The 27,058-nt window shown below is 39.4% G+C and overlaps 1 protein-coding gene across 1 annotated transcript in view; it reads right to left on the bottom strand.

Annotated features, from left to right (window-relative positions):
• Positions 1-27,058, bottom strand: part of si:dkey-1d7.3 (transmembrane protein 132D) — a 34,788-nt gene that overhangs the window by 5,288 nt on the left and 2,442 nt on the right. Inside the window, exons 2-9 of the mRNA XM_067574812.1 lie at positions 24,462-25,389; positions 18,438-18,584; positions 13,539-13,713; positions 8,699-8,842; positions 4,685-4,893; positions 687-864; positions 328-441; positions 38-229 (exon numbers count right to left, since the gene is read on the bottom strand). Coding sequence (XP_067430913.1) covers positions 38-229; positions 328-441; positions 687-864; positions 4,685-4,893; positions 8,699-8,842; positions 13,539-13,713; positions 18,438-18,584; positions 24,462-25,389 — 2,087 coding nt within the window. The remainder of the gene's footprint in view (positions 1-37; positions 230-327; positions 442-686; positions 865-4,684; positions 4,894-8,698; positions 8,843-13,538; positions 13,714-18,437; positions 18,585-24,461; positions 25,390-27,058) is intronic.

Genomic DNA, 27,058 nt, shown 5'->3' with positions numbered 1-27,058 from the left:
TTTATGGTTTGTGTGGAACAATTTTCCAGTGACTTACCTGTTTGAGCTGCGTGATCGTCTCCCGTGTGGTTGCCATGGCGACTATGGCCCTGTTGCTTCCCGGGCTGAGCTGCAGGGACAGAGAGAGTCCAGAAACCAACTGCACCCCCAGCTCTGTCACACTCACTTTATCATCCACCACCCTGATGCTCCTCTCAGCCAGGACCGATGACGTCAGAGGGGACAGCACCTGCAATGAGTACAACCTCATCAAAACTGCAGATCCATATACATGTACATCCTTCACACAGCTGCTAAAACCACACGTACGCACACCTCATGGCTCACCTGTACAGTCGTAGTGCCCACAGCCCGTCCCTGCAGCACCACCCCATCCTGCAACCTGGCTACATCTGGGTCTGCCACTTTTAGAGAATAACGTACAAGATTGGTCACATCCACCTGTCAATCAAGAGGGAGAAAAATGCTAAGCGATCATCTTTTTTGTTCCCTGTGATAATGCATTTTTAATGGTTTAACAAATTCTTTAGCTTGTTATTAAATCACAGTTTTGAAACGAGTTGTTTTAAATTTTTTGTCCAACAAATCTAGTTGTGGTTGGCCAAGACTGGAAATGCCAAACCCACGAAATCCCGCTAGTAATTGCTGGCAGGTCTGTTTCAGTTTGGACTCTTAAACGTTTTTACCTGCCAATCAGGACCTAGGAAGTAATCAAGAGGCTCCGCTCCAGTTAGCGGGTCTGGCAGCACCTCTGAGTCAGCCTTGGCTACGAAGGGCGTGAGCACCCTGAGTGTAGAGTGCTGATACTGCAGCATGCAGCCCCTGCCCTTTCTCATCTCCTCCTCTTCCTCGCTGTCCCATGACCTGACACACAAAAGCAGTCAAACATAATTAGTAACACAATTCATAAACAGTTTTGAAAGGAATATTCTAACATATACACTTATTCGCTTTCTTGCTGAGTTAGACTTTCATGACTGCACACTAAATATGAAGTTATAGCCAGCAGGCAGTTAAGTTTACCTAAGCATAAAGACTGGAGGCAGGTGGAAACGGCTAGCCTCTAAAACTCACTAATTAACATGTTGTATCTCGTTTGTTTAAACTGTAAAAAGCCAAATTATAAAGACAACACGTTTATGGGGTGGTTTTGCTGAATTATTTCTTGGCCTGGTGCAGTAACTCCAAAAAATAGTCCAGCAGATCCAGGCTAGCCTTTTCCCTCTGCTTCCACTCTTTATGCTAAGCTAAGCTAACCCCATGATGGCTGTAGCTTCAAATTTAATGTATAAGCATGAAAGTGGTATCGATCTTCATATCGAATTCTTGGAAAGGATGCGAATAAGCATATTCCTCAAAATGTCGAGCTATTCCTTTAAGCACACAATTATTTACAGAAATGTAGATTTGATTTTTCACTGAAGGGTAAACAATACAAAATCATGCTAATCCTAAATTATTCCAACTGAAAAACAATACTGAGGACCAGCAGGGTGGTTGTTGCTGCTGTAGAGGCATAACACATTGCTGAGCGACCTTTCCCTCTAAATGGCTTTAAGTGAAATTAACCAGGATCCCACGGCTGAGTAGTTGGTTTGTAGGTGGCAAAGGTTAAGCTGTGAGCCATTCTCAAACCTCTCAGCAATAATCATATAATTATCATAGGCACAGCTGTTCTTCCACGTACCGCACCACAGGTGTGCTGGAGGGTTGGTGGATATGTTTTCACACAGCAGGGGGAAAGCTCCTGTCAAGAGCTGCAGTCCAAATAAACATCATTATTACATAGCCTGAGGTCAGAACTTTACATGTGATGGAGATGCTGCTTGAATTAAATCAGTGTGACTCAACACCAGGCAGAAAAGTAACTTCTACTCTGTCCGTAATAATAAATCCAATTCATGAGGTCAGTGTGTTTCTGAAACCAAGATATGGTGTTTCAATGCACAACAAAAAAACAGGATACTCCAAAAACCTGATCATAACCAGGATATTGTATATAAACACACTCATTAATATTGTAATATTGTAATAACCTGTACATATGTTGTATCCATTTGTCTTTGATTTGATTCAAAGTAGAATCTTTGAAATTATGGAATTCATAATGTAACATCAGGAATTTGTTTAACCGCATTTTTATAATAGTAAATTTAATTCACTCATTTTGGAAAATACTTAAACACAAAAGTTTGAAGTTTTTACGTTGAGTTTCTTTGCCATAGTATCTCAACTTTTCTATGCTTTTTATGGGGCTGTCAGGCTGCTAATTAACATGAACTAATACGGTATTATTAAAGGTGTTAATTAAACTGTTACTGTTAACTGACTGAAGTGTTCATTTCAATCAACTCTTTCAGAGATAAAAATAACACTGAAAACTTTACTGAGAATCAACATCTGTTAGGCTACATCTGAGTATATAAAAACTTGGAGGAGATGGGATAATCCATACTGCTTTTCAGCGGGTACTATTTCAAAAGCAAAAGTAAACACAATTTAAGAAAACTTTTGTGTATGAAGCTGCTAATTACACAGAAATTCCAGTTCCTTCTTTGTTGCATATACTGTATGTACATGCATCCAACACAGTGATACAAGTACACAACAGAAAATCCAGCACTTTTTTAAGCATCAGCTGAGACTGTCCATTACAATCACACACCATAGAAATGTCACTTTTCCAATCTGGTTGTGTCTGCAGCCAGGTATTGAATGTTTTGGAAAATGAAAGCACCAAAGAGTTTTTACCCCAGAGAAAACTAACAACCCATCAGTCGACCATCATCATTAGTATTGAGTGAAAAATAATGACTTTACTGTACTGTATTGAGTGAAATCCCACTAACCTTTATCTTCAGGGCAACTGTGCCGCCTCTACACTGTCCTACCCTCTAATGCACCAAACACAGATTTGATGTTTTGATGACTGACTACATATGTACTGTAAATAGACAGATAACAGAAGCACACCTCTCAATATAATACAATCTAGTTTAACATCACAAACAACAACAGACTCAAAAATTACAGATGGTGAGTGCAGGGCTGACTTTACTGCATTTAAAGCCTTCTGGTTGTAAATATCTCTGCAGAGTGAACTGCATAACACAATGATTGCTTGCTTTTGTATGAAAACGCCATTGAAACGGATTAAATCTGACAGGAAACACCAAAATTTAAAGAAGAGACATTTGAATCTCTCGTATCAATTCTTATTGCATATTCTTCTTAGGTGTGGAGTCAGGTCACATGACTGAGACTCAAGTAATGAATCGAATGACTTTGTAGCTAACTTGACAAAATCAAAGACTTGTAACTCGACTTTGACTTTAACACAAATTACTTTTGACTTCACTTTGACTGATGGGTCTAAGGATAGAGGATGTTGTATACTGTCCAGATTGTAAAGCCCTCTGAGGCAAATTTGTGATATGGGATAATGGGCTAGCCTATATAAAAAAAGGACTTGACTTGAAATTACTTGAAATTACTTGATGTCCTCTCTGAATCCGAAGAATTTTGTCATACAAAATTGTGAGGCAAATCAACTCTTAATTTTTGTAACTACTGAGCAGGCAAACAACAGAGAATACCTTGGATTAGCAAAGCTATGACAAAACAAATGACAACATGCAAAACCTTTAGGTGAAAAATTGCAGATAGAGGTTTACAACCTCTAGCAACAGAAAGAGCTGGAGTTACAGTAACTCTATTAACTCTACTTAACTATACAAACATGAAATCAATGAGCCCCCATCAGAGTCGGCATGTTATCAAAATCTTTGTATCCTAAAATTGGTAGCCTTAATTATGTCTTTTAAAATCAATAAACAACTGCCAGTGTCTAACGTTAGCTATGTCTAACGTTAGCTCTGGGCTCCAGCAGTAACTGTTCCATAGTGATTTGTTCCATAGTGAAAGTTTTGGACTCGACTTGACTTGAGACACAGGACTTATAACCAAGGCTTGAGATGTACTAGAGGCTTACGAAAACATTGTAAGCTTTGTTCAAGAACATTTTCCTATTATTATCCTAGACCTCTTTTACTTTGAGGCTTGTTGTATGAATGCTCAAAGTCAGATTAAAACTCTTTTAACTGGACAGACTTGTTATAAATTGATTGTTTCAGACTGATGAATACCACACTTTTATGAGGAGGTGTGCATTCCTGAAATTACATAATTACTGTAATTGGCAACCCTGAAATTTCGATGAAAGGCTACCCATTCTGCTCCATCTGTGGGTGTTTCATTCAGAAAAATGTTACCAAAGAGTAAAAAGAGGAATTTTACACCAAGGATTCAAGTTGTCAGAATTGAATTTCTGTATCAAATTTAAACTTCAAGTTCATTCAGATTAAGGCATTATGATTTCAGGTCATTAGTGATGTTGCCCTGTGCAGAAAGGCAGACTATGTGTACATGACATGTACTGTACGTAAGGTCTGGGCCAGAAAAAATCCAAGTACCAGTATTAATTTATTTCTTAAATCACCTGTATGAGCCACTTAAGAATGAATAAGTGGTTCTTGCATGACTGTGCCACTTCTGCTTTCAACCCTTGTTGTGTCTCAGTTTGGTACTGGTGTATTATTTTTTTCACAAGACTTCTCCAAGATCAAGCTAATGGCACCTATAAGCAACAATAGATATATAGCACACAGAACTGGTCAGGCCTTACCTCCTGTTGCCGGTTGTAACAGGGACCCTCCAACCTTTGATCTGGCTGAGCTCGGTGTCGGCCACATCAATGCGCAAGGGCAGACGGGGCATCCATACATTCATCTCCAACTGGGTGCTCAGGAAACCATAGGTAAAGTTGAGCATCACCCTGCTCCTCCCTCTTGTCTCCTTCCCATTTACATACACGTAATCACAGCGCTCTGATACCTGAACATGACCGAGAAGAAAAAAGAGAGAGGGTTAAGGTGAATGAGGGGCTCAAGAGCGATATCCTGGGTTTGGCCCAAAAACTCAGACAGCCGGATGGCATCCTTTTATTTCTGCCAGTCTGTCACTCTATACCTATCTTCATTTTGAGCAAAAAAAAAAAGTTATTTTAAAAAGTTTAGAGTCACTGGGCTAGAGCTGGGATGAAAATGGTCATCCAGTGATTTAGATTCAAATTTCTCCAGACTTATACTAGTGTAAGTTTTTCCATGTAAAGCACAAAAGTTTTAATAAAGTATACACAAAGAGTGGAAGGAGTGAACAGAGGCATCAATACATATACGCTAAAAAGACACAGACACACACATTTTTTTCATTTCGTACTGCCTCCAAAGTCAGGCCAGGGAATCACACTATGGTCCTGTTTATGTCATGTAAATTCACAACTGCGGTCTCTATGAAACTGTTACTGAATATAAATTAGCTCTGCCTTACGACTGTTCCTGTAGTGCTGTACTGTAGGTGGGAGTGTTGCAGTCCCCACTGCAGCGAAAGCAATGAGGTGAGACACAGCAGTTGGTGTGTTTTATTTAAGATTGGAGGCCTATCTCTACTGCCGCCTCACTTATCTTAACAAACCAGTGGCTCCACAGAGGTAATTGGAGAGCACTAGACTGGAGAATAGAGTGTAGCACTGGAGAGAGGGAGGTGAAAATTGGGAGGTGGATAAAGTGAGGAAAAAGCAGAGGGAGGAATGACTTTCAAGGTAAGTCAACTTGAACTCCTTTGGAAATGCAGTGGAAGCCAGTGTGTGAAGACCTTTTCCCAATATGCCAAATTATTCGGACTAAAATCTGTGATGTCTTGTGCAGCTCTCCATTGCATCGAATAACTATAGGGTCAATGAATACCCCAAAAGTAAACTCTTAAAAAGAAACTCTTATTATAGGAAATATAACATGTGACATGCACACAATGTATGCACTTTTATCACTCAGCTATCAAGACATCTTATTAACTGTAATTTTGCTTTGTGCATTGCTTTAACACTTTCATCTTTACCCTTTGGTGCCCAGTCTCCTGTCTTCATGCACCACTGTGTAAAGCAGTGCAAAATAACGAATCGTATGGTATGATAAAGAAAATCGAGCAGAGATTGAGAATGTTGTAACTGAAAGGACAGTGTCAATGGTTTTGCATGTTTTACTTTACTTCACATCACAGCTACCCATTTTGCAAAGCATGCTGCCATGTTTTAGAAATTTGAATGTTTAATCTGCAGTTCCAGTCTGCCATTGTTTTCCATTCATTTCTGTTTGAAAATCTACTCTACTGTATCTACTGAAACAACTTAGATTGTCTGTTATTTTTTTGTTACATTATTATGAAAAAACAAAGTGCTGACTTTTCAAATCAGTCTGCATTCAAATTTAAAATGAACAAGTCTACTGAATTCTGTATTTTAACAGGTAATCACATTGAGATGAAGAGCTCTTTTTCATGAGAGACTTGTCCACAACAAACCATATGCAATGTGAGCAAGGACTAAAACATGCAGAAATTTCAAAAACACAGAACAGTGGTTGCACAATTGCAAGTAACAAAATGCTGAAGAATAATGTTTTGAAATCTGCAAAAGAAATGAGAGATTTCAGCCTCTTATGTCCATCAGAAGTAGGTGGAGACCAAAAGAGAGCTAAAAGAGTGAATATTGTACTTATATTGTATTGTACTTATATATAGTGTTGCACCATCCCGCTGGATAGGCAACTGTTTGCTTGGTCCCCATAACAACTGTATAAGATGATACAGTAATATATCAATATGTCCAAAAAAAGAAGAAATGCTGCTGTAAAGAGCTCCAACTTGCAAACACACACTCAATCTTGGGTACTGTATGGAAATCAATCCCTATCAGAGATTCAGCCACTGGAAGCTATAAAAGATAAAGTCTCTTTAACTTCATGTGGTTGGTTGCGTTGCTCTAAGAGGGGTCAGTGACCGCAGGAAGTGTAAGAGTCCATTCCGAGACACAATAGTAACTGGATTAAGTTCCACTACTGATACTGAAAATCATTACAAGAGCAGTCTCCCCCTCTTTTCCTCTTTCTCACTCTCTTAAGCTTACAGACTTGAAACACTGCCTCACACTCGCAAAGCCAGTGGCTGGCATGTCATCAGATGGAAATAATATAAGTCCTTTTCTTCTTCTCTGGTTCTCTTTCACTGCCTCCCTCTCTCTCACTCTCTTTGCTCCTACTGTCCTAGTAACATGGATCCATTACACAAAGGTCAAACCACTGTGCCTATGGATTGAGTGGTGGGATCATGAGCTCAGTCTCTAATGCCTTATAGAGGAGGCTGCTTCTATCCATGATGCTTACACACACACACACACACACACACACACACACTCTCACACACACACACACAGATGCCCACAGATTACAGTGGGACCTTTTGGGTGTGATGGAGCAGTGACAGTGGAATGTCTTAGAGGCATACACCAGAATGAAACTTATTTTGATACCTCCAAATTCAATTTAATTAGGAAACCTGCTTTGTATGCAAAAGATCTATTGAATTCACATTGGTATTGACATATGAGAGAAGCAAATGCTGCAGTGGGGTTTTAAGTAGAGTTATGTTTTGCTTTGTTTCAAATGCCTTCAAGGGATTATATATTATTTGTGTACATTGTAGATCTTGTATACACAGTGAACAGTGAATTATCAAGCTGCCCATTTTCACATGATTTAAATTGTACTCACTATGTGTCATTAATGCACTTATCTTGTTACTAAACATCTGCAAGCAGACCCGGCATTATGGGCGGTCCCTAGGGGGCCAAGCCCACCCATCCAGGAATTTGGCCCTCCCAGGAGAAATCAACATCATTTTAATACACAGGCTTACTGGGGCTCAAGCCCTGGTCCAACGACTTGAGAGGGCCCACGAGGCTTGGGAAAAAAAAAATCACAGGGAGGAAAAAAAACTACATTTTTTTGTCCATTTGTGGTGTCTGGATTTAGAGCAAAGTAAGACATCATGTTTAGTATCTTAGCTGCTCCTAAGCAGAAACCGCAGTTGCATTGTTTGTCAGCAACAGTTGTCGCCTTTACACTTTTAGTTTCACTTTAGTTTTAACCGTCCAGCTGCTGTTTGTCGGCGAGTGACGCCAGAGTGGAAAGTTTGACAGTGGCTCGCTGAGGTTAGCCAGTGTTCCGGTTTAACCAGTGACTGTGTTAACTGGTGACATTCAGCTGAATGTGTCATGGTTGTCATGGTGGCAGCAGCTGTTGAAAACATGAACAGAACATGTAGGTGTCCTCCTAAAAGTCTTAAATTATCTAATGCTCAACACAGTATATATTAGTCTGGTCAGAAGGTGCAGGCATGCCCATAAAAACTAAACGCCCAGCCAGTTACTTTACTGCAAAATACATTGGAGAGTTACATAGCAAGGAGGGGACTGTTTGTTTTCCAGTTTATATGATTAATTTACAACATCATCAAAGAAAAAACACATTTATATTTATGGTTTATACATCTTGGTTGGAATTCTGAGACAAAATAATCATTACTGCTATATGAAACAGAGCATGCAGGCATTTTCACAATTCTGGCAGTGCAATTGCCCTGATGCAAAAACAAGGTATATTCCAAGCCTGATCACAAGCACTGTATCTACCAAATTTTTTTTTTTTTTTTTTTTTTTCATATTGTGCAGACATATGCAGTAGGGACATGCTTGCAATAACTATTTCAAAGCAGATTGTTTAGGCCTTTGGTTGTAACGGCTTACCTTGAGTACATCCTCCTCTGTAGATCTGCAGCTGGTGTAGCTGGTTACATCAGTGACTGAGCCGTCAGCCTCCACAGCCAGAGTTTTCACAGGGACTGACACCATTTTACCTGTCAGCACCGCGGTATTCAAGATATCAGTGTTCTGTGCAGGAAGAAGGGCAGATAGAAAGCGGATTAGTCATCTGGATTGGTACAGTGTCATAGTTTTATTTAGTGTCATTATTTGTTGTCATTTACAAGGAGACTGAAGGACAGTGGGCTTGAAGGGATTTTTTTTCCAGCTTCACAAGAGCAGGTCAAACTTGCAGATGATTTGTTTTTCATGTAGTCTGAAGGTTGAAGACTAAACTGAGCCTGGCTTAGCTCAACTACCGGATGTCTGATGTCTGATTCAGTAGTGTTTTTTTCCACAGATGGACGGCTGCTCTGACTGAACCATATGTTGCAGTTTCACAAATAAAATGAGTTTGTCAAACATCCAGTCCACTTACTCTTCTTCTTCACAGCACATCAGCAGATATAATAAACTGGTTCCAAATAATAATGTAGAGTTGTGGATGTAATTTCTAATGCTAGGTTCCTTCAATGCTGAAGAATATGTATTTTCCTCCCTTTGAGGGGAGCTGCTACCTGATTGCATAGACATCCAGTAACTGAGCTAAGCTATAGGTCAACTTTAAGTTTATATTATTATGTATTTATGTTCGGTATAATTTCAAACACAGAGACATAAAAAGACTTTTTTTGTTGTTTTTTTTTTACTTAACACTTTACTTTTTACAGAATTTCTCTAATATTCAAACTACTGATCTACTGTCTTGTAAGGGTGAAAGCAGACCCACAGTATGGGATTCATCACACACCTCTTTCAGGAAGCAGGATTTTGATACATTTGCTATATTGCTGTTTCATTTTAAACCCTCAGTACATGAGAAACTTGTCCAAATATCCTGCTGGACTAATACATTATACAATACAATCAACACTATTTGTACGGGGGCAGGAGTGACAGGCAGAGAGTGGGTGTTAGCACGACTAACACAGATTAAAACACTCGCAGGCAGGCAAACTTGATTCATTTAAATCACACTGATGCAACACTGACACACAAAGCGGACTAAAAAACTAAAATAACATCTCTGTGATGATAATATACAGTATGTGTGTGTACAGCAGGTTTGTGTCTCTAGCTGTCTCTCACAAACACACACACAGACACACACCTGGATGAAAATAAGTCCTCTACTATACTGTATTATCCATAGATTAACACTTTTACTCTTACTAACACCTAGACCTGATTACATTTCTAATCTTCCAACCTATTTTCCCACCTTGTACTCTGCATCTCTGTCAATGCTTAGCAGCAGCTTAGTTCTTACAGTATACACCCTGTAAGTTGTCGTCAAGGCTGATGTAGCTTAATTTTTACACTTTAACTCCTCCTTCGACATGGATTTACAACTACTTTCCGGTTAAGATCTCTGATAACGTCTTTTTAATCTATTATAGGTAGAGGCAGTGTGTAAGAAGCTCTGGATGATCAGTGTTTTTTTTTTTTCGTCTTCCTGATGCTTGCGGACTAAAGCATCAGGCAGCGCTCGGCAGATGTTCCCTGGCAGCTTCACATTCTGAACTCTGTCGGCTTGACAGCTGCTGACCGCAATTTCAAAAGGACATGCTCTAGTTCAGACTGCGACACTGACCCAAACATAAGCCACTGGATCAGGGGTAGCACAAAATCAGAAAGCAATATCAACACTCTGTGGTGCTGGTAGCGCCACGCTGAGAGATCTTGACGTCCAATGTTTCCACAAGCTCAACAGTAATCTGGCTTGTGGCGATCAAGTTCAGCTGAAGTAGTTCAGAGCTATTTTAAATCAGTTTTTTTCTGAAAACAGTATTATTTACACTCTATGGTAAGCCTTGATATTGTTTGTTCATTCATTCATCCATTCAACTACTTGTTAATTCAGTGGGTACATCAAATGCTAAATCCTTTATGCGGTGATATGCAATGGAGACAAACAACATTAATGTGGGGAGAGCATGCACATAACCTCTAACACACAGCCTTCTTTGCTATGAGTCAACAGCTTGCCCACAATGCCTTTCTCTCACTTTCTTTCAATAATCAGTATAAAAGGTCTAGTGAAATTCATTGACATGCAAAGCATTACATGAGTTCATTTTCCTGCAGCTTTAACTACTTAAATCTTTGGTGGTGGTGATTCACATGTAACAGTGGTTTGTTCAGCCACAGCCTACTCATGAAATAGGTCTATTCACTCTACTGTTTCAGGGGAATTTTTTTTTCTTCTCATGTGAATCCTGTAACTGACTGAGATGAAACATATTTGCTCCCCCAACCAACACTTGTCTGATTTATGTTGACTATTGTACCATGAAATAGCCTACTGAATCTCCTGTCAAAGGTGGACACAGATCTACCTTGTAATTTCTGGTGGCTGTCCCAAAGTGTAAAGGTTTTTTGAGACCAATAGACATGGCAGTGAGGAATCTCAGTAAGTATCAAAAATAATATTTACTGTAGGCATGCATCAAATTATGCATTAATTAGTCTTTTGCAAAGCATCAGAAATGATTTGAATCCCATCATACTATGCAGTGCAGACCTGTAATAATTTGCAATTGATTAAATTAAAAAATGTATTCATGACAAAAGTGACTAGCTGATGACATGACATTAACCCTACTATTTTTAGTAAGTAATTAACTGTAAAAGCAGCATTTCTGAGGATAGTGTAAGTTAACTTCAGAAACAAATAATATTCATCTCCTTTTTTATATCAACACTGTAGGATATTATGACATGAAGGACAGACCATGTAAAACCAGAATTCTTATAATATAGCCGCAAGCTGCAATTGACATAGTCCAAGCACAATGCACAGTTTTAGAGAAGACAGCTTGAAAAGCTTGAAAAGTAGGCAGGATAAAATTAACAGTGTTTACAAGGAGGACTTGAACCCAAGAGCTTTGTATCCTCAGGTAAGGTGACTTATACTTTGAGCCATTGAGGACATAGTTTGTCACACGCCTTCTCACATTTTGCAGGAACAAAACTACACAGGCCAAACAGCAGATTTTTTTGTCAGTTTTAACTTAAAGAATTCACAACAATTTAACTGTTGGGGGTAAAATTCTGAGAAAAATCACTCATCAACCTGCTCTTCTTGGGTGTATTGTCAACAGTACAAATTATGTAAAAACTGAATATCACTGTCTGAACACCATTTCAAACATGTGGTATCTAGTATCTAAAGAATGTCTGTGTCAATTTTGGTAGCATTTGAATGAAGATTTGTGGAGATATAGATTATTGATTTTGCATATTTTGAAAAATATAGAGTGACAGACTTCTGAATTGACCATAGGTTGCAGTGAGGCAAACTTTTGTCATACATCAGTAGATGTGCTGAAAAAATGTCAGCTCTCTAGGACCTACAATGACATTTAAATTATTTTTGGAAGTGCAATATTGATGAAAACATGAGTTTACACTTAAGAACCACTCCCCTTTTCGCCAATCATGACCAAATTTTATACAATGAATTGAATATGACCATAGAATGTGGAAACATTTTTACGCAAATCTGCACAGCTAATTATGAGATATAAATTTTTTGCATTTGTGGCACCCCATACAGGTGAGGCACAGTGCGCTTTAATATGTAAGCTTAGTGACAACTCTTGAACATATGTCTCAAATTTCTGGTTGATATCTCAACAAGTTCATGAGTTATTGCAAATTTTTCTGTACCTAACTATTTTGATATAAATTAACTGACTTAAATAATTGAAATGGATTGACGTATTGAAATTTGCTTAACAACTTCAGATCAGTGAAGTCTGTAGATGACCCAGCTGTTTCTGATGAGATGTCGAAAATTGGCTTTTGAGAAAATTAAGAAAAAGTCAAAGATGCAGATGACTTGAGAGATTAAAATAATGAAAGCCTCTAATTTTGACTCTAGGCTAAGCCATTTGAGATAGTTGTGAAAACGTAAACTTGATTATTACAGCACCACCTTGAGGTCAATAAGTGTCATTTATAGTGACTGAGTAGTGGATAGAATATGCAACCCACCTGCAAATTTTGGTGTTTCTAGATCTTACGGTTTTTCCTGCACAAACACTTTTACCAGAGAAAAATAAGAAAAGGAAGAAGAAGAATGCGAACAAAAACAATTCCAGCAGCTTCACTGCATGGACCCGTAATTACTATGCGAACAGAACCTTGCAAATGAGTGGAGTGGAGACCAACAATGTCAGACTTTTAACATATCCAGGTGGCAGAACAAAGACAGGAACATCTGTGGCCGGGTGAAGTGACAAAAATAAACCACATATTCATGATACTATAAACTCTCACCGCCAAGGACACCATTGAGTGTAGTTTATGAAACTGTCAACTGCCAACAAGACTGAGCGAGATAGTAGGAGACCAACGCTTATGCCGCCTTCATGTTCCCCCATGATAAAGCCAAGTGAGTTGGCGTGGAGCCTTTCAACAAATAAAAGATCCTCCCCATCTGACATCTCTCTCTCTCTCTCTCTTTCTCTCTCTCTCTCTCTCTCTCTTTCTCAAGTCCTTTGTATACACAGTACTTTATAAGGGTTTTGTAACCACCTCCTATTTAAAACATCAGGATTGATCAGGCTATAATAAATCATAATAAGGAATACACTGCCATAAAGTAAAAACAACATAATTAATAAAAAAAATGCACATGACTGTGACTGACACAGACAGATATGTGCTGTAAAGTAAACATTTTATACAGCACAGAGATTGACAGAGGTACAGTTCTCACCATGACCAGAGGTGCCAGCCCCACATAGTCTCTCTGGGTGGTGTAGATCCGCATTGTGCCCACATCCTTGATGTTCCCCGGCAACTCCAGACGCCAGGAGATCATCTGACTCTCCTGCTCCTGCTCTGAAACATCTTTTGGCACAAAGTCCAGTTGTAAAATTTCCAGAAGTCCCCTGTTTGGTGATAAAATGAAATAAAATACAGTATGGTTAGAGACAGTAAAGTTTTCATTCAGATACACATATTATAAGACATTATTTACAGCTTTCCTAACAAAGGTCTAGTGTAGAGCCTGAAATTCTGTACACAATATAGCTGTTCCAAGAGTTTCACATTTATTCAGGCTCATAGATAGAAAAATTGTGATAATAATAATGACATTATTGAACTAAATGGAACTTCAATCAATTGTTTAAATGTGGAGAATAAAACATGAACAAGCTCTTCACTCTCTGCCCACATATGGTTTAGTTTTTATCACAATCATGATACATAACTGTGATGTTCATTTGGATGGTAATATCTGTGAGTGTAAAGATAGCACCATTTCTAAAGTTCATTTAGTGTAATGTTAGGGATCATTTTGGTCAGTCTACTGTTAAATTACTCAAAGTGTTGTAGTTTAATATCCAGGTGTAGTTAGTTATATCAACACAGTTAGCAAAATCTAAAATTGAAATCTAAATCTAAAGTTTCTGAATATTGTTGGTTATTGAACCTTGTGAAATGGACATATCTGGATTTTTGGCCATGCTAATGAGATGTTTTTGGGTATGGTGATCAGTCAGTCAGTCAGCCCACTGCTTTGGTCTAGAGTGAAATATCTCAGCTAGCACCATCATCAGGTCAAAATTTACATTTGTCTAATACTTCTGTTTATGACAAAACAGCTGCAAAACTAATGATATCAGCCTCAGCTGTACTTTTTTCTAATAAGCAAATGTGAGCACGCTAACATGCAAAACTAAGATGGTGAACAAACCTGTTAAACAACAACACAGTTCGCATGTCGACATAAGCATTTTGCTGAAAGCACTGCTGTGCCAATGTATGGCCTCACAGAGCTGCTAACATGTCTGGTGTCAAGAGACAAAAATGGTTCAATATAAAATATGATGAAGTGGCTGAGATGAGGTGTGCACTCCTCCCTTGGGGGAGAAATGTAAGCATTTGTACAGAGGTACTGTCTACCAAAATGAAGGAAATAGAAATTACTTGGAAATTTGTGCAAAACAAATGGTAGACTTTGAACCAAGAGTGAACTCAATACACAAGAGGTCTCATTTCCATCAGCAGAATGAGGTGAGAGTGTGGAAGGAAGATTAAGTGAGCTGGCAGAGACTTGGGCCAAGTATTCCGGTCAAAGGATTGTCGAAGAAATGGCATCTGATGTTATTTGATGCTGGAGAGAATGTGTAGGCATATCTGCCAGTAGGAACAGATCAAAGAGAAAATAGAGCAGAAAATGAATGTAGATGTGGCACTTGTGAAGTAGAACAAAAGCAAAACAATGAATCTCTACATGGTTAAAACTCTCATTTAAAAAGGTTACAGATGTTGAACTCAGCAGCAACAAGGACAAATGCAAACCTATACAGTATACGGTATAATAAATGTATAATATTCATGTTGTATCAAAGGGAACTTAAGTACTGATTATTGTGCAACACCCTTAGGTCATTATGAGTTATGTATGGCACACAAGGTACCTGATGAAAAGGCACATGAAAAAAAAGCAAAATACAGAATACAGTAACATTAGTGTATATACTATATACAAACATTAAAAATCAAATACACCCAAAGCATTCTGCCCAGGGTAAGCTGAGATCCATCTCTCTTTTTAGTTTAGCTTATGAAAAATATGTTTCCAATCTCTGAGGGTGAAATTCTCCTGAGCAACATAAAGCTGCTCACCATTGGTCAGTGATACCAGGTGGAAGCTCCACAAAGAGAAATGTCAACTGAGTTTCATTTATAACCTCATGAAATAAACAATCAACTGAGACCATAAGGAATATTTCTCCTCCTCAAAGCGCAACAAAGATGAAAACAAGTCTTAGACACACTATACAATATAAGAAGTTACCAAACCAACCTCAAGATTCTGACCAGTCCCCTCAACAACCTCCACACTGGAACCAGTATTGAACCTCATATGCAAAATGTACAATACAGTTGCAAAACAGGAGGTACCCTTGGTTCCTAAAGTAAAAGTCACATTCATTTTTCCAATAGTCAACATTACGTGACTCACAGTTGGAGTACTTCTATGGCTTGGATCGGCATGAAACTCTCGGTTAAATCGTCAGTACAAATAATTAATGCTGCATTAGAAAATATACTGTTCTTTGATAAAAAGTCGAAGGCACAAGAGTGTGTACATAAAGATTTCGAGGTAGCAATTCACTATAACCCTCAAGGCGCATTTTGGCAAGAAACATCTAATCACCAAGCTTAAAATTCTGTGAGTGGAAGCTAAAGATTACAGTGTTGAAAAACTGAACACAATACGCAGCTTAAATCAATTCACTTTTAAATTTTGGTTCAGTCGTGGATTAATTCAGCAACTGTGGTGCTGCATTTTGTTCAAACTGCAATGACGAAGCATTTTGAATTCCCTACTGCTCTGATTTGCGCCACTGACTGGCTTCTTCTCTATAGTAACGTTGGCCGAGGCTCATGGGTGTGGTAGTATTTTAAACTGTCTGTAATTTTGGCATAGCAGCATTTTGGCAAGCATGATTTCTGAGAAACAAAGTTGAAATAATTAAAACTGATAGCCATGGTCTGGGAGAGTCCTTCTTTCAATGTAAATTAACATTGAAGATATGGTTTAAAGAAAAAAATGAAATGGGAATACAGAATGGCAAAAAACACTTTCAGAACTAGTGGCACCTCCCACTCCGCAACTCTACAGACAAAGCTAGAAAAAAAATAATTGGGGTAAGATATTGTACGGGATTAAAGCACGTCAATGTCCCATCTATGTATCTGTACCTTTTCAACATGGCAGAAGTCACATGTGGTTTGGGCAAATAAAATAAAAATACACTTGTTCTCTCTTATATAAAACTGAACTGATTCATTGAAGTTATTCACACTGAAAACACAGCGAGTATGTGAGAGAGGGAGACAGAGAAACATAGAAGGGGTTAATGCCCCTATTTCCTGGAAATCCATCTATTAGGGGGGACTTTAAACCCCTGGACGTATCATCACTTCAAAGCACAGTGGTGGGACTATGTGTGTGTGCTTGCATGTGTCGTGTGTGTGTGTGTATGTCCCCTGGTGAGAGCTCAGTACAAGGGACACGACTTGGAATATCTCTCCTTCCTAATCTCCCCTTGTGAACGTGCAAGCGCTTAAGCCTGGATAACGTAGCCGTGATTATGGATGATTACGGATAAGTGGGTCGGACGGACGGCGGGTGGTGTGTGTCTGTGTGGGCGGGAGGTTGCTGGGCAGAGGTGGCTGCTGGTGTGCACCTCCAGCATCAAGCAACATTGATGCAATCAACTGGTCTGTATCAGGTTAAACAGCCAGAAAAAGTGCTGTGAAATTAATATTCATTTTCTACAAAGCAAATAAAGGTAGAAGCACTTCAACAGCACTTGGACTCATTCACAGGCACTTAATTTCTTAATGTCGTATTCAAAGCAATTTGAATATTGGATATTGGATATTGGATATTAAAACTGGTGTTTATACAGAAGGAGACGATAACTCCTGGATTAGGAATTCAGTCCATTTTTCTTTTTTTCTTTTTTTCAAAGGAAAATAAAGGTCCTAATTAAATAAATATTTGTATATTGGATAAGAAAATCAGACATTATACAAAGGAAATCGAAATCTTATATTTGAGATTCCACAGAGAGAAAAGAAGAGGGTCCAAGTTATGAGGATAATAAACCTGAAAATAATTCTGAGCCAATTCCTTTTCTTTCTTTGTTCCTTTTGTTCTTTTGATAGCATAATTATGACTTTGTCTGATTCTTTTTTGAATAAATTACAGTAATGAATGATGACTATTAAATAGAGTTTTTTTTCAAAAACTGCAGTCTGATGTACCATGTAAACCAAGCTGAGCTGAGCTGCATTAATTCCAACTAAGTTGATTTCTCCAGAATCGTGAGTAAGCTGAGTAAACAGGAAGCTTCCATTATTCATCTTTTACAGTATTTTTTAGCATTGCCGTGCCCCATTATCAGCTTCAGTGCATCCTAGAGAAAAGAAAACACAGCCGTACAGCATTTATGGCTGACCAAATGTAACTAAAACCCAGAGACTGGGGATTAAAACTGTGTCTAGCTGTTTTATAGTGCTATTCTCTGCAGTATCATTGAAATATTCTGTAGTTGTCGGGCCCTGTGTTGAAATTAGAAATGAGTATTCAAGTGTCTGTAGAAGTGGTCAGTCATTCTCTCTAGAATATTTTATGTTAGAAGAAAAATAATCTGCCAAAAGCAGAGCAGGTACGAATTTTTAAAACACATTTCCTCTAATATTATTATTTTTTTAGATACACGTGAGATACTCTCTCTCGAAGTATACAACATGAAAATTGATGCAGTAACACATTAATTTACACAGACAAAAACAATTTTTTTTGCACTTGACTGCTCATAGTCTGTGCCCCATTTAATACAAGGCCTCAAATTATTACTTTTCCTATGAAAAAAACCCCCACAAACATTCATTTTCAATTGCTCTTCAAAGCAAATTTAACATTGGACACATTTTTCGTAACAACTGATGGCTTTCCATTATGGTAACAGTGGGGATTATAGAAATATGAGAAGATAGAGGTAATAAGAGGTGATGTAAGATGAAAGATGGTTACATACATACAAGCCTCTTACACTGAACAAATGAGCTGTACATGCAGTGGACTGACCTCTTTGCAGTGACAGAGACTTTCCTCTGGCAGATAACAGAGACAGTGTTGGGAGTCGCTCCTCTGCCAGGCTCCACCACAATGTCCCACAGCGCCGAGTCACTGGGCCGCGCAGCACTGAAGGACAAGCCCGTCTTCATTGTCGCCCTGCAGCAAATACATACACACGTACACAGTCCAGTCAGTAGGAAGCATGAATTTTAATCACAAGTAGTGTGCTCTCAAATTAGCAAAATAAAAGACTGAAGAAAGCTTTATGTATTGTACTTATTATTTGTGTCTGGGTGGTGTTTCTGAAGCTTTTATTACCAACAAATGTTTAATTATAACAAGCTCATATGTGCTGTAGAATGCACTGTCTGGTATAATAATACTGTAAGTGTAACGCTGAGCACAAATATTGTGACCATGTGTGTCTTTTGTATCAGCAACACTATGACTAATCAAAGCTTTTGTAGCAGATGTCACATCTTTGTTTCTGTTGTCTGTACATTGAAACATATACAGTAGGTGCGTGGGAGAGCACTGAGGATGCCTGCTTGCAAAAGCATGTGTTTTTCTGTGTGTGTGTGTTTTGTTTGTGTTCCTGTGCACGTGTAACCGATCATGTTGTGCCCAACAGATTCATGTGTCACAGGCTGCCGGCAGATTGAGAATTAGCAGGGGTATTTAATTCCCATTACCCCTGGGGAGAATGTGGAATCAGTTAATCAGATGTCTGATTCAGACACACACATCACTCTGCTAGGAGAGTGCTTATTATAAATAATTTGAATGGACCAGACAGTCCCAGAGGTCCAGCAGCCACAAGAGGTTTTGGTTTTATAAAGCAGATGTCCTCAGCTGTTGCATAACAAGAGTCTCCACACATCATTGGACAGGGTCATAGAGCAGTTATTTGAGTCTGAAAAGTGATGCGAGGGACATTAAATGCCTCTGATCCGTATTTAAAATGCAAGCATCCACTAATCTGCACTCACGCAGACACCTAGCTATGGGGTGGGAGCCTCGTTTGTTTCCAAAACGGGCCAATTTCCTCATGGCAAGGATTCAGTGAGGTGCTGGAAACGTTCCAGAGGGAATTTAGCCCATGCTTACTCAAGAGGATCACTTAGCTCCTGCAGATTTTTTCGTCAGGATATTCATACTGAGAATAATTTGAAAAATCTCAACCTCAAGAAAGTGTTCCATGTGACGACGGGTAGTTTGGATGCTTATTATCCAAGAAAACAGAAGGGTAAAAACAGTCAAAATACTGTTAAACCATCATAATTTGTCTCGTCTGTTGATACTAGGACAGATCCAGACTGTCATGACATTCACCGAAGTTTCATGTTTCTGCCATCAGCATGTTAAGACAGAAGTTGAGGAACTATTATCATGTGACAGTTTTCTCCTTTTTAACAGTGATCTGCTGCACCTTCAGCCTGTCCACTAGATGGTCTGATAGTGTGTATTGAGATGTAGTCAGCAATAAAATGATTCTAAAATAGTTTTAGTTCAGATACCATTTACCTAAAAACAAAGACCGATAGTGACAGATTAGCATATTATCCTGGGAAATTATTATTACTATTATTATTTTCTGCATATTTGCTGCCCAGTAATGCTTTAGAGAGGCAACATGCAGAAAACAATCTGTCACTGTTTCAGTTTTAACAACCTGTTATTTGTAGTTTTAGCCACAAAACAGCATTAAGGTAGTTGAGGAACATTAAAACTGACAAAAGAAAAGACACATACACATAATCTGTTCATGCTAGAATAAAGGTCAGTATGCATCAGCACACACGTCAAAATACACACACTTACAAAAACTGATTTGTAATCAAACAGCAACCAAACAAATCAATAACCACTGAGACAGGGTCAAGGTCAAAGTTGTTTGACAAAATACAGTATGCATACAGTGCAAGTGGACCCACAACTGCTTATAATTCTACCAATGCTGGATGAAGATATACTCGCGTAGAGATCAATTTCTAGATCAATACCTTATAGTCAAAGGCTCACATTAAGGTTTGAAACATATGCAAATATTAAATCAAATACATCAAGCAGTAAGTTCAAGATAACAACTTAAATAAATACTCAAAACAAACAAAACAAAATCAGTGACAACAGCACCTGAAGACCATCCATTGCCAGGTTGTACAAACCACTTCAGCTGGATCCTGCTGAGTGTGGAGGAGCAGTAACTCAGTGCCAGGATCTTCCTGGATCACTGAGTTTCTCGCCCACAAGCAGACATGAGCCACCCCACAGAGAAACCTCATTTCGGCCACTTCTCTCCTCGCTCTTTGTCTTTGTCAATCACTACCCAGAGTTCATGACCACAGGTGGGGAACAGAATGGATATCGACCTGTAAACTGAACAACACTTCACCACTGTTTTACCAAACTCAGTCAATCTCTTTGTTTAAAGGCATACTGTGTAGGATTTGTCGGTTGCTGTTTGTAAACACAACATTCAAAGGTGGCCCCTCCTCCCAGGCTCAACGACACAAAAATCCCGTCCGCTGTGGCCTCTCTGCTCTTCGTGCGTGTGTAGCTCAGCCCCACCCTTGCTCAAACAGACACAGACAGAGAGCAGAGGAGAGAGACAGAGAAGCAAACATCCCATTCTCTCCCGACTAACTCCCGTCAGCTGCTCAAAGCACACAAAGTGCGCGTGGTTTGCATTCGTTGTGATTATTATGTAGCGATAATGTGAAATTTCAGCAGTGGCATTCATTTAGAAGCAGCACTGCGCCACTGTTGAAAGCATTTAGGGGAAAGACTGAAGCACATAAAAAAACACAACGATGTAACCTGTTTGCTACGTTTTTATAGAATCCTGACGTCTCACACTGTATGCTGTTATTGGCTGGGGGCTACACACCCACTGCCCAAAGGTTGACGTCCTGAACACAGCAAAATAATAAGAAAATACAGGCAGAGGGCAGAGTCTCTGTAGATACGTACACTGCCACATACTTCTAGTGGGTCATAGGTGATGATTGAGAGGGATTGTTATTTTTTAGGAAAATCCTACATAGTATGCCTTTACTTGTTACAGCTGGAAAGCTCCCTACTGCTATTTTTCAATTTCATTAGCCATTCATACAAAATATGCTGTCTATGTCTGCTGTCTTCTGTTCTTTCTACCTAAATGCAGCTCACAAAATGTTTGATATTCAGTCTGATGAAATGTTTCTCATTCCATCTAATGACCAAAATCAATACTTTTTAATAACAAATGTTGTGTTTACAAGCTGCCTGAGTGCTTAACAGGTGGGTACGATGGCCCTGCAAAGCACACATACAAATCACACGTATGCACACAGATGTACACGGTTAATCCTGGCAGTCAGCCCAGATCATCTTTACCCCATAGGGTTAACCTCTTGATTCATTTTCAATCAGGGCCACAGATTATCTGGCCTAACCCTGCTGGAATGGACTCAATCTTGGGCCAAAGAGTGAAGTAGAGCAGGGATTTCTCCCAGGAGGAATCAATCACTTTGCCAAGCTCCTCAGAGCTAGCCTTCACTCGGACTTAACCGTTGGACTCAGTCCCCTCTTCTTGTCCAATCTCATTCTGGATGTGGCAGTAGGTCAGAAATACACAGACTGAAATCACTGACCTGACTGGAGGAACTTCAGTGGCATGGTCAGCAAGTCTGAGTTAGGGGAATTTCAGGTGGAGAGGCTGTAAATCCTTCCAAATAGTCAACACAACAGGAGATGTTAAAGGTGCAGTTTGTACAATTTAGTGGGTCTAGCAGTAAGGTTGCAGGTTGCAGACAGAGCTGCAGATTGCAGCCAAATGAATAGGCCTCCCCTTTGTTTGTCCGTTATGAGCTACTGTAGAAACATGTGGGTGCAACATGGTGGGCTCCATGGAAGAGGACCCACTCCCTATGTGTATATCCCTATGATATAAAGTGCTCATTCTAAGGTAACGAAAACACAACGATTCTTATTTTCAGGTGATTATACACTAATGAAAACATGAATATTATATTCCATTTCTGCCAAGTCCATTCTGCTAGATGCCACTAAATTCTACACACTGCACCTTGAAAGGGTCAGCTTCTCTCTACCAAATCTCATTCATGTAATTTAAACAATGCAAGCAGAGTTACATTAAGGTCACTGGGTCTACTGTGTGTGTGTGTTTGTGCAGGCATGTCTGTGTTAGTGGATAGTAAGTCTTATATTTGAGAGGAGCACTGGGATTGACTGATACAGCCACATGTTCAATTATATGTCCTATGGATTAATTCACATATCTTAACATTTCTCTCCACTTGCCTGCATCCCGCCGCAGATTACTGCTGGTATGTTTATAGCATGATATCACTGAATCATGGGATTAGTGAGAAATTTGTCTTGTGTTTCAAACAAAAACCATTAAGCTGTGTAAAAACTGGTAACACAAACCTTGCTGTGATGGTTTTACTCTTTACTGATCTGAAGCATTCTAATATAAAAGCAATTTTACTCCATTCAGTGATGTGCATCAAAAGGCGGCAAGTAGAAACTTTGAAAACAGATTGAACTGTGTGTTTTGGTGTGACAAGGCTGCTTTTATATTAAGTTCACTTTCACCCAAAGGAGTCAGGAAGATGTTGGTTATTTGTTTTCCTGCTCCATTAAATAGATGCATTATTTATGAAGTCAAATACCCAGAGAAGCTTGCTCAAATGTTAGTGGAATGTTGAGATATGAAAACCGGTGAATCATTTGCCAATTATTTCCCTGCTTATGGAAGAGTGCTCTCCATAACTCCCCCACTAACTGAGAAGTTGAAGTAGACAGGATATATAACATGTCAGCAATTTATGAAGCCAGTGAGTCTGGCAGACAACACAAGTCATGTTGGCACTCAAGCATTTCACTGCGCGGCCTTGATGTCAAGCCCCATCAGTATTCAAGTGCCTTAAGTAACCATTTAAATGCATGGAGCTTATCCTTCATGAAGATGGACAAGTATGCTGTACATCATGATGATTCAACTTGGTTTCATGATGATTCAACTTGGTTTCAGTCTCTTTTTCTGCTTCACGTGTTTCAGTGACCATTAAATTTTATATGACTCCTCCTAAACTCTTGTTCTCTGCAAACTCAGCAACATAGTTGGATAATTATAATGTTTTCTGGGAATGATACTTTAAGCTCAACACCATCTTGCTTTATTTAGTTATGCAGGGCCCAAATGTGATGTTGGCATATTTACAGTATGTGGTTAAACTGGTTCAGCTTGACATTAGTTTATTCCCTACTGGAGGCTTACACATCTGGCAATAACATCATTGCTATGCATACAAAATAGCCAACAAAATGCATTTACAAGGTGTCTAACCTCACTGCAAATGTATGTAAACAAATGTTCAAAATGTCAAATATTCAAAATGAGAATATACCAGAGCTGAAGGCTCAGGAATGTACTTGAGTTAAACTTAAACTTTAAAAGAACACTTGACTGCTGTGTGAACTGATTTACGTGGGACTTGACACCCTGAAGTCTTAACTTGACTTCAGTCTTGAAAGAAAAAAATCTCAGACCAATAAACAATCAATAAGACTGTTCCAGGTCTGGGAATATTTGTATTTATTGTATTTACACTTGAATATTTAATTATCAGGCCTCAAGGACTTGGTCTAAGCTATGTAAAACACCATTAACAGCACTGTGATTAAAACATTTTTCAATGCTATGTTTAATTGTCAACATTCAGAGGCCTAAAACACTGCCATCTTGACTTGCAATTTACTTAGAAAGTCTTGCAACTTGATTTGGATGTCCCCTCAAAGACTTGAGACTTTACTTAAGACCTGCACAGACAGAGGTGAGACATGATCCAAAAAAATAAAAAAAAGCTCTGCAATGTACCTACACTATCAGAAAAAAGTGTAAACTTTTACATTAGGGACAGATCAGTATCCAATTCAAGAAAATGTGTTAAAATTTCTAATGAATACATACTGTAAAAGGTAAATATGCACTGTATGTATAAAAAAAGAGTGAAGATATCTCACCTAATTGTGAAACTTTCCAGGGTAGATGTACTAGCCAGGAAGACATAGAAAGTTGCCACATCTGTGGTCTTCAGGGGCTTGGAAGAAGTCTGGATCACCACGGCGCCTCCCAGCCTCAGCCGAAGGAAAGTGGGATTTCCTGGTGGAGTTCTGAGCAGATTGACACTTCCTATCCGCCTCATTGGTGTCCCTGAGCCCTGGGGACCTCCTCCTCTTCCAACACCTACTCGCTGTAGGCTATCCTGTGGCGTACACTGGCCTGTCTGGTCCCTCCGACTCTGGAAGTAGACTTCCACAAGGTTCCCTGGAAGCCCCTTAATTCCTTCAGTTCTTCCTGCTTCCCTGCTAGAGCTGCTAGATCGGCTGGCTGAACTGAACCAGGCTGGCTCTGGCTTCAGCTGTGCCACACAGAATCCACCTGGAGACACTAGGCATGCCCCACGGACTTCCCTCGTCTCCCAGAAGGCATAAGCTGTCACACAGTGAGCTCCATCCTTCGCCTTGGCTGCACCGCTTCTCCTTCTATTATCTTCTCCAGACTCCATCCTTTCTTGCCCAACAGTGATGTTACTTTCTGTGGGCATGTGGAAGAGAATCTTGACAACAGGCGATGAGGAACGAACCTGGCGCACCAAAATGACTGGCAGGATCTTGCGCCCACTGAGGAGCAGGTCTGGAGGAATGGGTGCATCTACAGTCAGGGGGCCATATGAGGCATTGACAGTTGGCTGGAGGAGCCCAGCGCCTGGATCAGTAATGACAAAAGTCTGAGTCTGAGCCTTCAGGCTGGAGTTCCCTGATGGCTCTGGAGTGTCCTGCCGCAAAAACACATGGTCCACATTGAGGACCTGGAAGTTGGCTGTGGGATAAACAGCAGATGGGATGGAGGATGTCCCAATGTCTTCTGCAACCTGCTGGCTTTCAGCCACTGGGAGACATTAAGAAAGAGAGATTAGTGCACAAATGATACTGCACTGCCGCTTAAAGTCAACATTTCAGTGTTACTGTAGGTGTCAAAACTGTTTTAATTATAAACACACTTAGTACACCACTTACAAAATCAATCATTTACTGTAACTGAGAATGCCGAGGAGGATGGAAGGAGAATGAAGGGTTGAAAAGGACGGGAGTTGAGGTGGGTGAAGGATCAAGTGGGGATCAGAAATCCAGTGAGGGTAGATTGGTCATCTCAAGGAAACCGAGGGCGGTGAGACTCAAGGTAAAGGCAATGACTTGTTGATGCAGCAAATATGGCTCATTTCCCCATGTAGCTCCTGCATTGAAAAGAAGGAGAGTGAATAGGTGCTTGTGGTGGAGGAATGTGAGAAGTGAGAAAAACAGGAGGGAGAGGTGTAAGGCACATCTAGAAAGGTCGAAACAGGAAATTGAATGAGTTTAAGGTGTGTCTTTGTTTGGACTTTAAATAGTGTGTCTGTTTCCTAAAGCTGCACAAGGCGATAGAATGATCTGCACTTTTCAACGTCAAAATTGAACAAAATTACTTAAAATGAATACTGTAACATTGTGATAATTCATTTTTAGGGTCATCATAACTGCTATGCAACAACAAACTTGAAATGATTTTCCAACAGTTTTATACTCAGCACCTTTTCACTCACATTTCCTTTCAATAAACGGTAAACCAAGGCTATTCTCTAAAAGTTGGAGACAGTTCACATAACCATTGCCCATGTTTGAAAAGCAACAAAATTCATTTCAAGATATTATGAAGAGAAGATTTAGCAGCCAAACATTCCTCAACGTAGTTTTAAATGATGGAAAAAAGACCACATGGTGTAATTTCTATTACCTATAATGCGACCAGATGGTAACAATTATGGTAAATCCACAGGTCTCTGATGAGAAGTTCAGCCAAATGAAGCTCCCGCCACATGGTCACTACTGCTAAATGACTCCATCTTCACTGTGGTTATTATTTCTAGCACTAAAACACAGCACTGTTCTGTCCACCAAATGTCTCAGTTATGTTTGTCCTTCAATGGAACATTACTAAAAGTGCTACTTCTAAGAGATGTGATAAAGGGAATGGTAAATCAGTGGTAAAAAAAGACATTCTCGTAACTTCCGTTGGATGACTGTTTGTCCCAACAGGATGGTGTATGTGACAGCTCCCACTTCCTCCTACCAAAGAAACCTGGTAATTTGCCATCCTCCACGTTCAAGTGCTCCAAAATTAATGTGTTAGCTAGCTTGACTTCCCCTACCTCATAAAAATTACTTCTCTAAAGGCAAACGTCAAGCAAAGCAGAGCCTCCCCCACCTCACCCCCAAAGGTTTTAGAAGCGATATATCACTCTTTTCTGATTTCCAAACCATATTTCATGAATATATCTCCATGCAAATCAATTTTTTTTCTGAAGGCGAAGGGAAATCTAAGAAAAAAAATACAGATGTCATAGTTGATATTAAATTGTGATGTTCAGAAAAGCAGACAGGAAACTGTCTTCAGATGAGACTGATGCTGTAAGGAGTTTTATTTTAAAAGGCCAAAATAGATGTTGGCTGGTAGACATCACCCCATGATATCTGCACATTTAAGGCAAACCAGACATAAAATGAAACATAATGCAAAGTGA

The sequence above is a fragment of the Thunnus thynnus genome, chromosome 19 (genome assembly GCF_963924715.1).
Source record: "Thunnus thynnus chromosome 19, fThuThy2.1, whole genome shotgun sequence".
Taxonomy (NCBI): Eukaryota; Metazoa; Chordata; class Actinopteri; order Scombriformes; family Scombridae; genus Thunnus; species Thunnus thynnus.
This window is presented reverse-complemented; position numbering and strand designations above follow the sequence as displayed.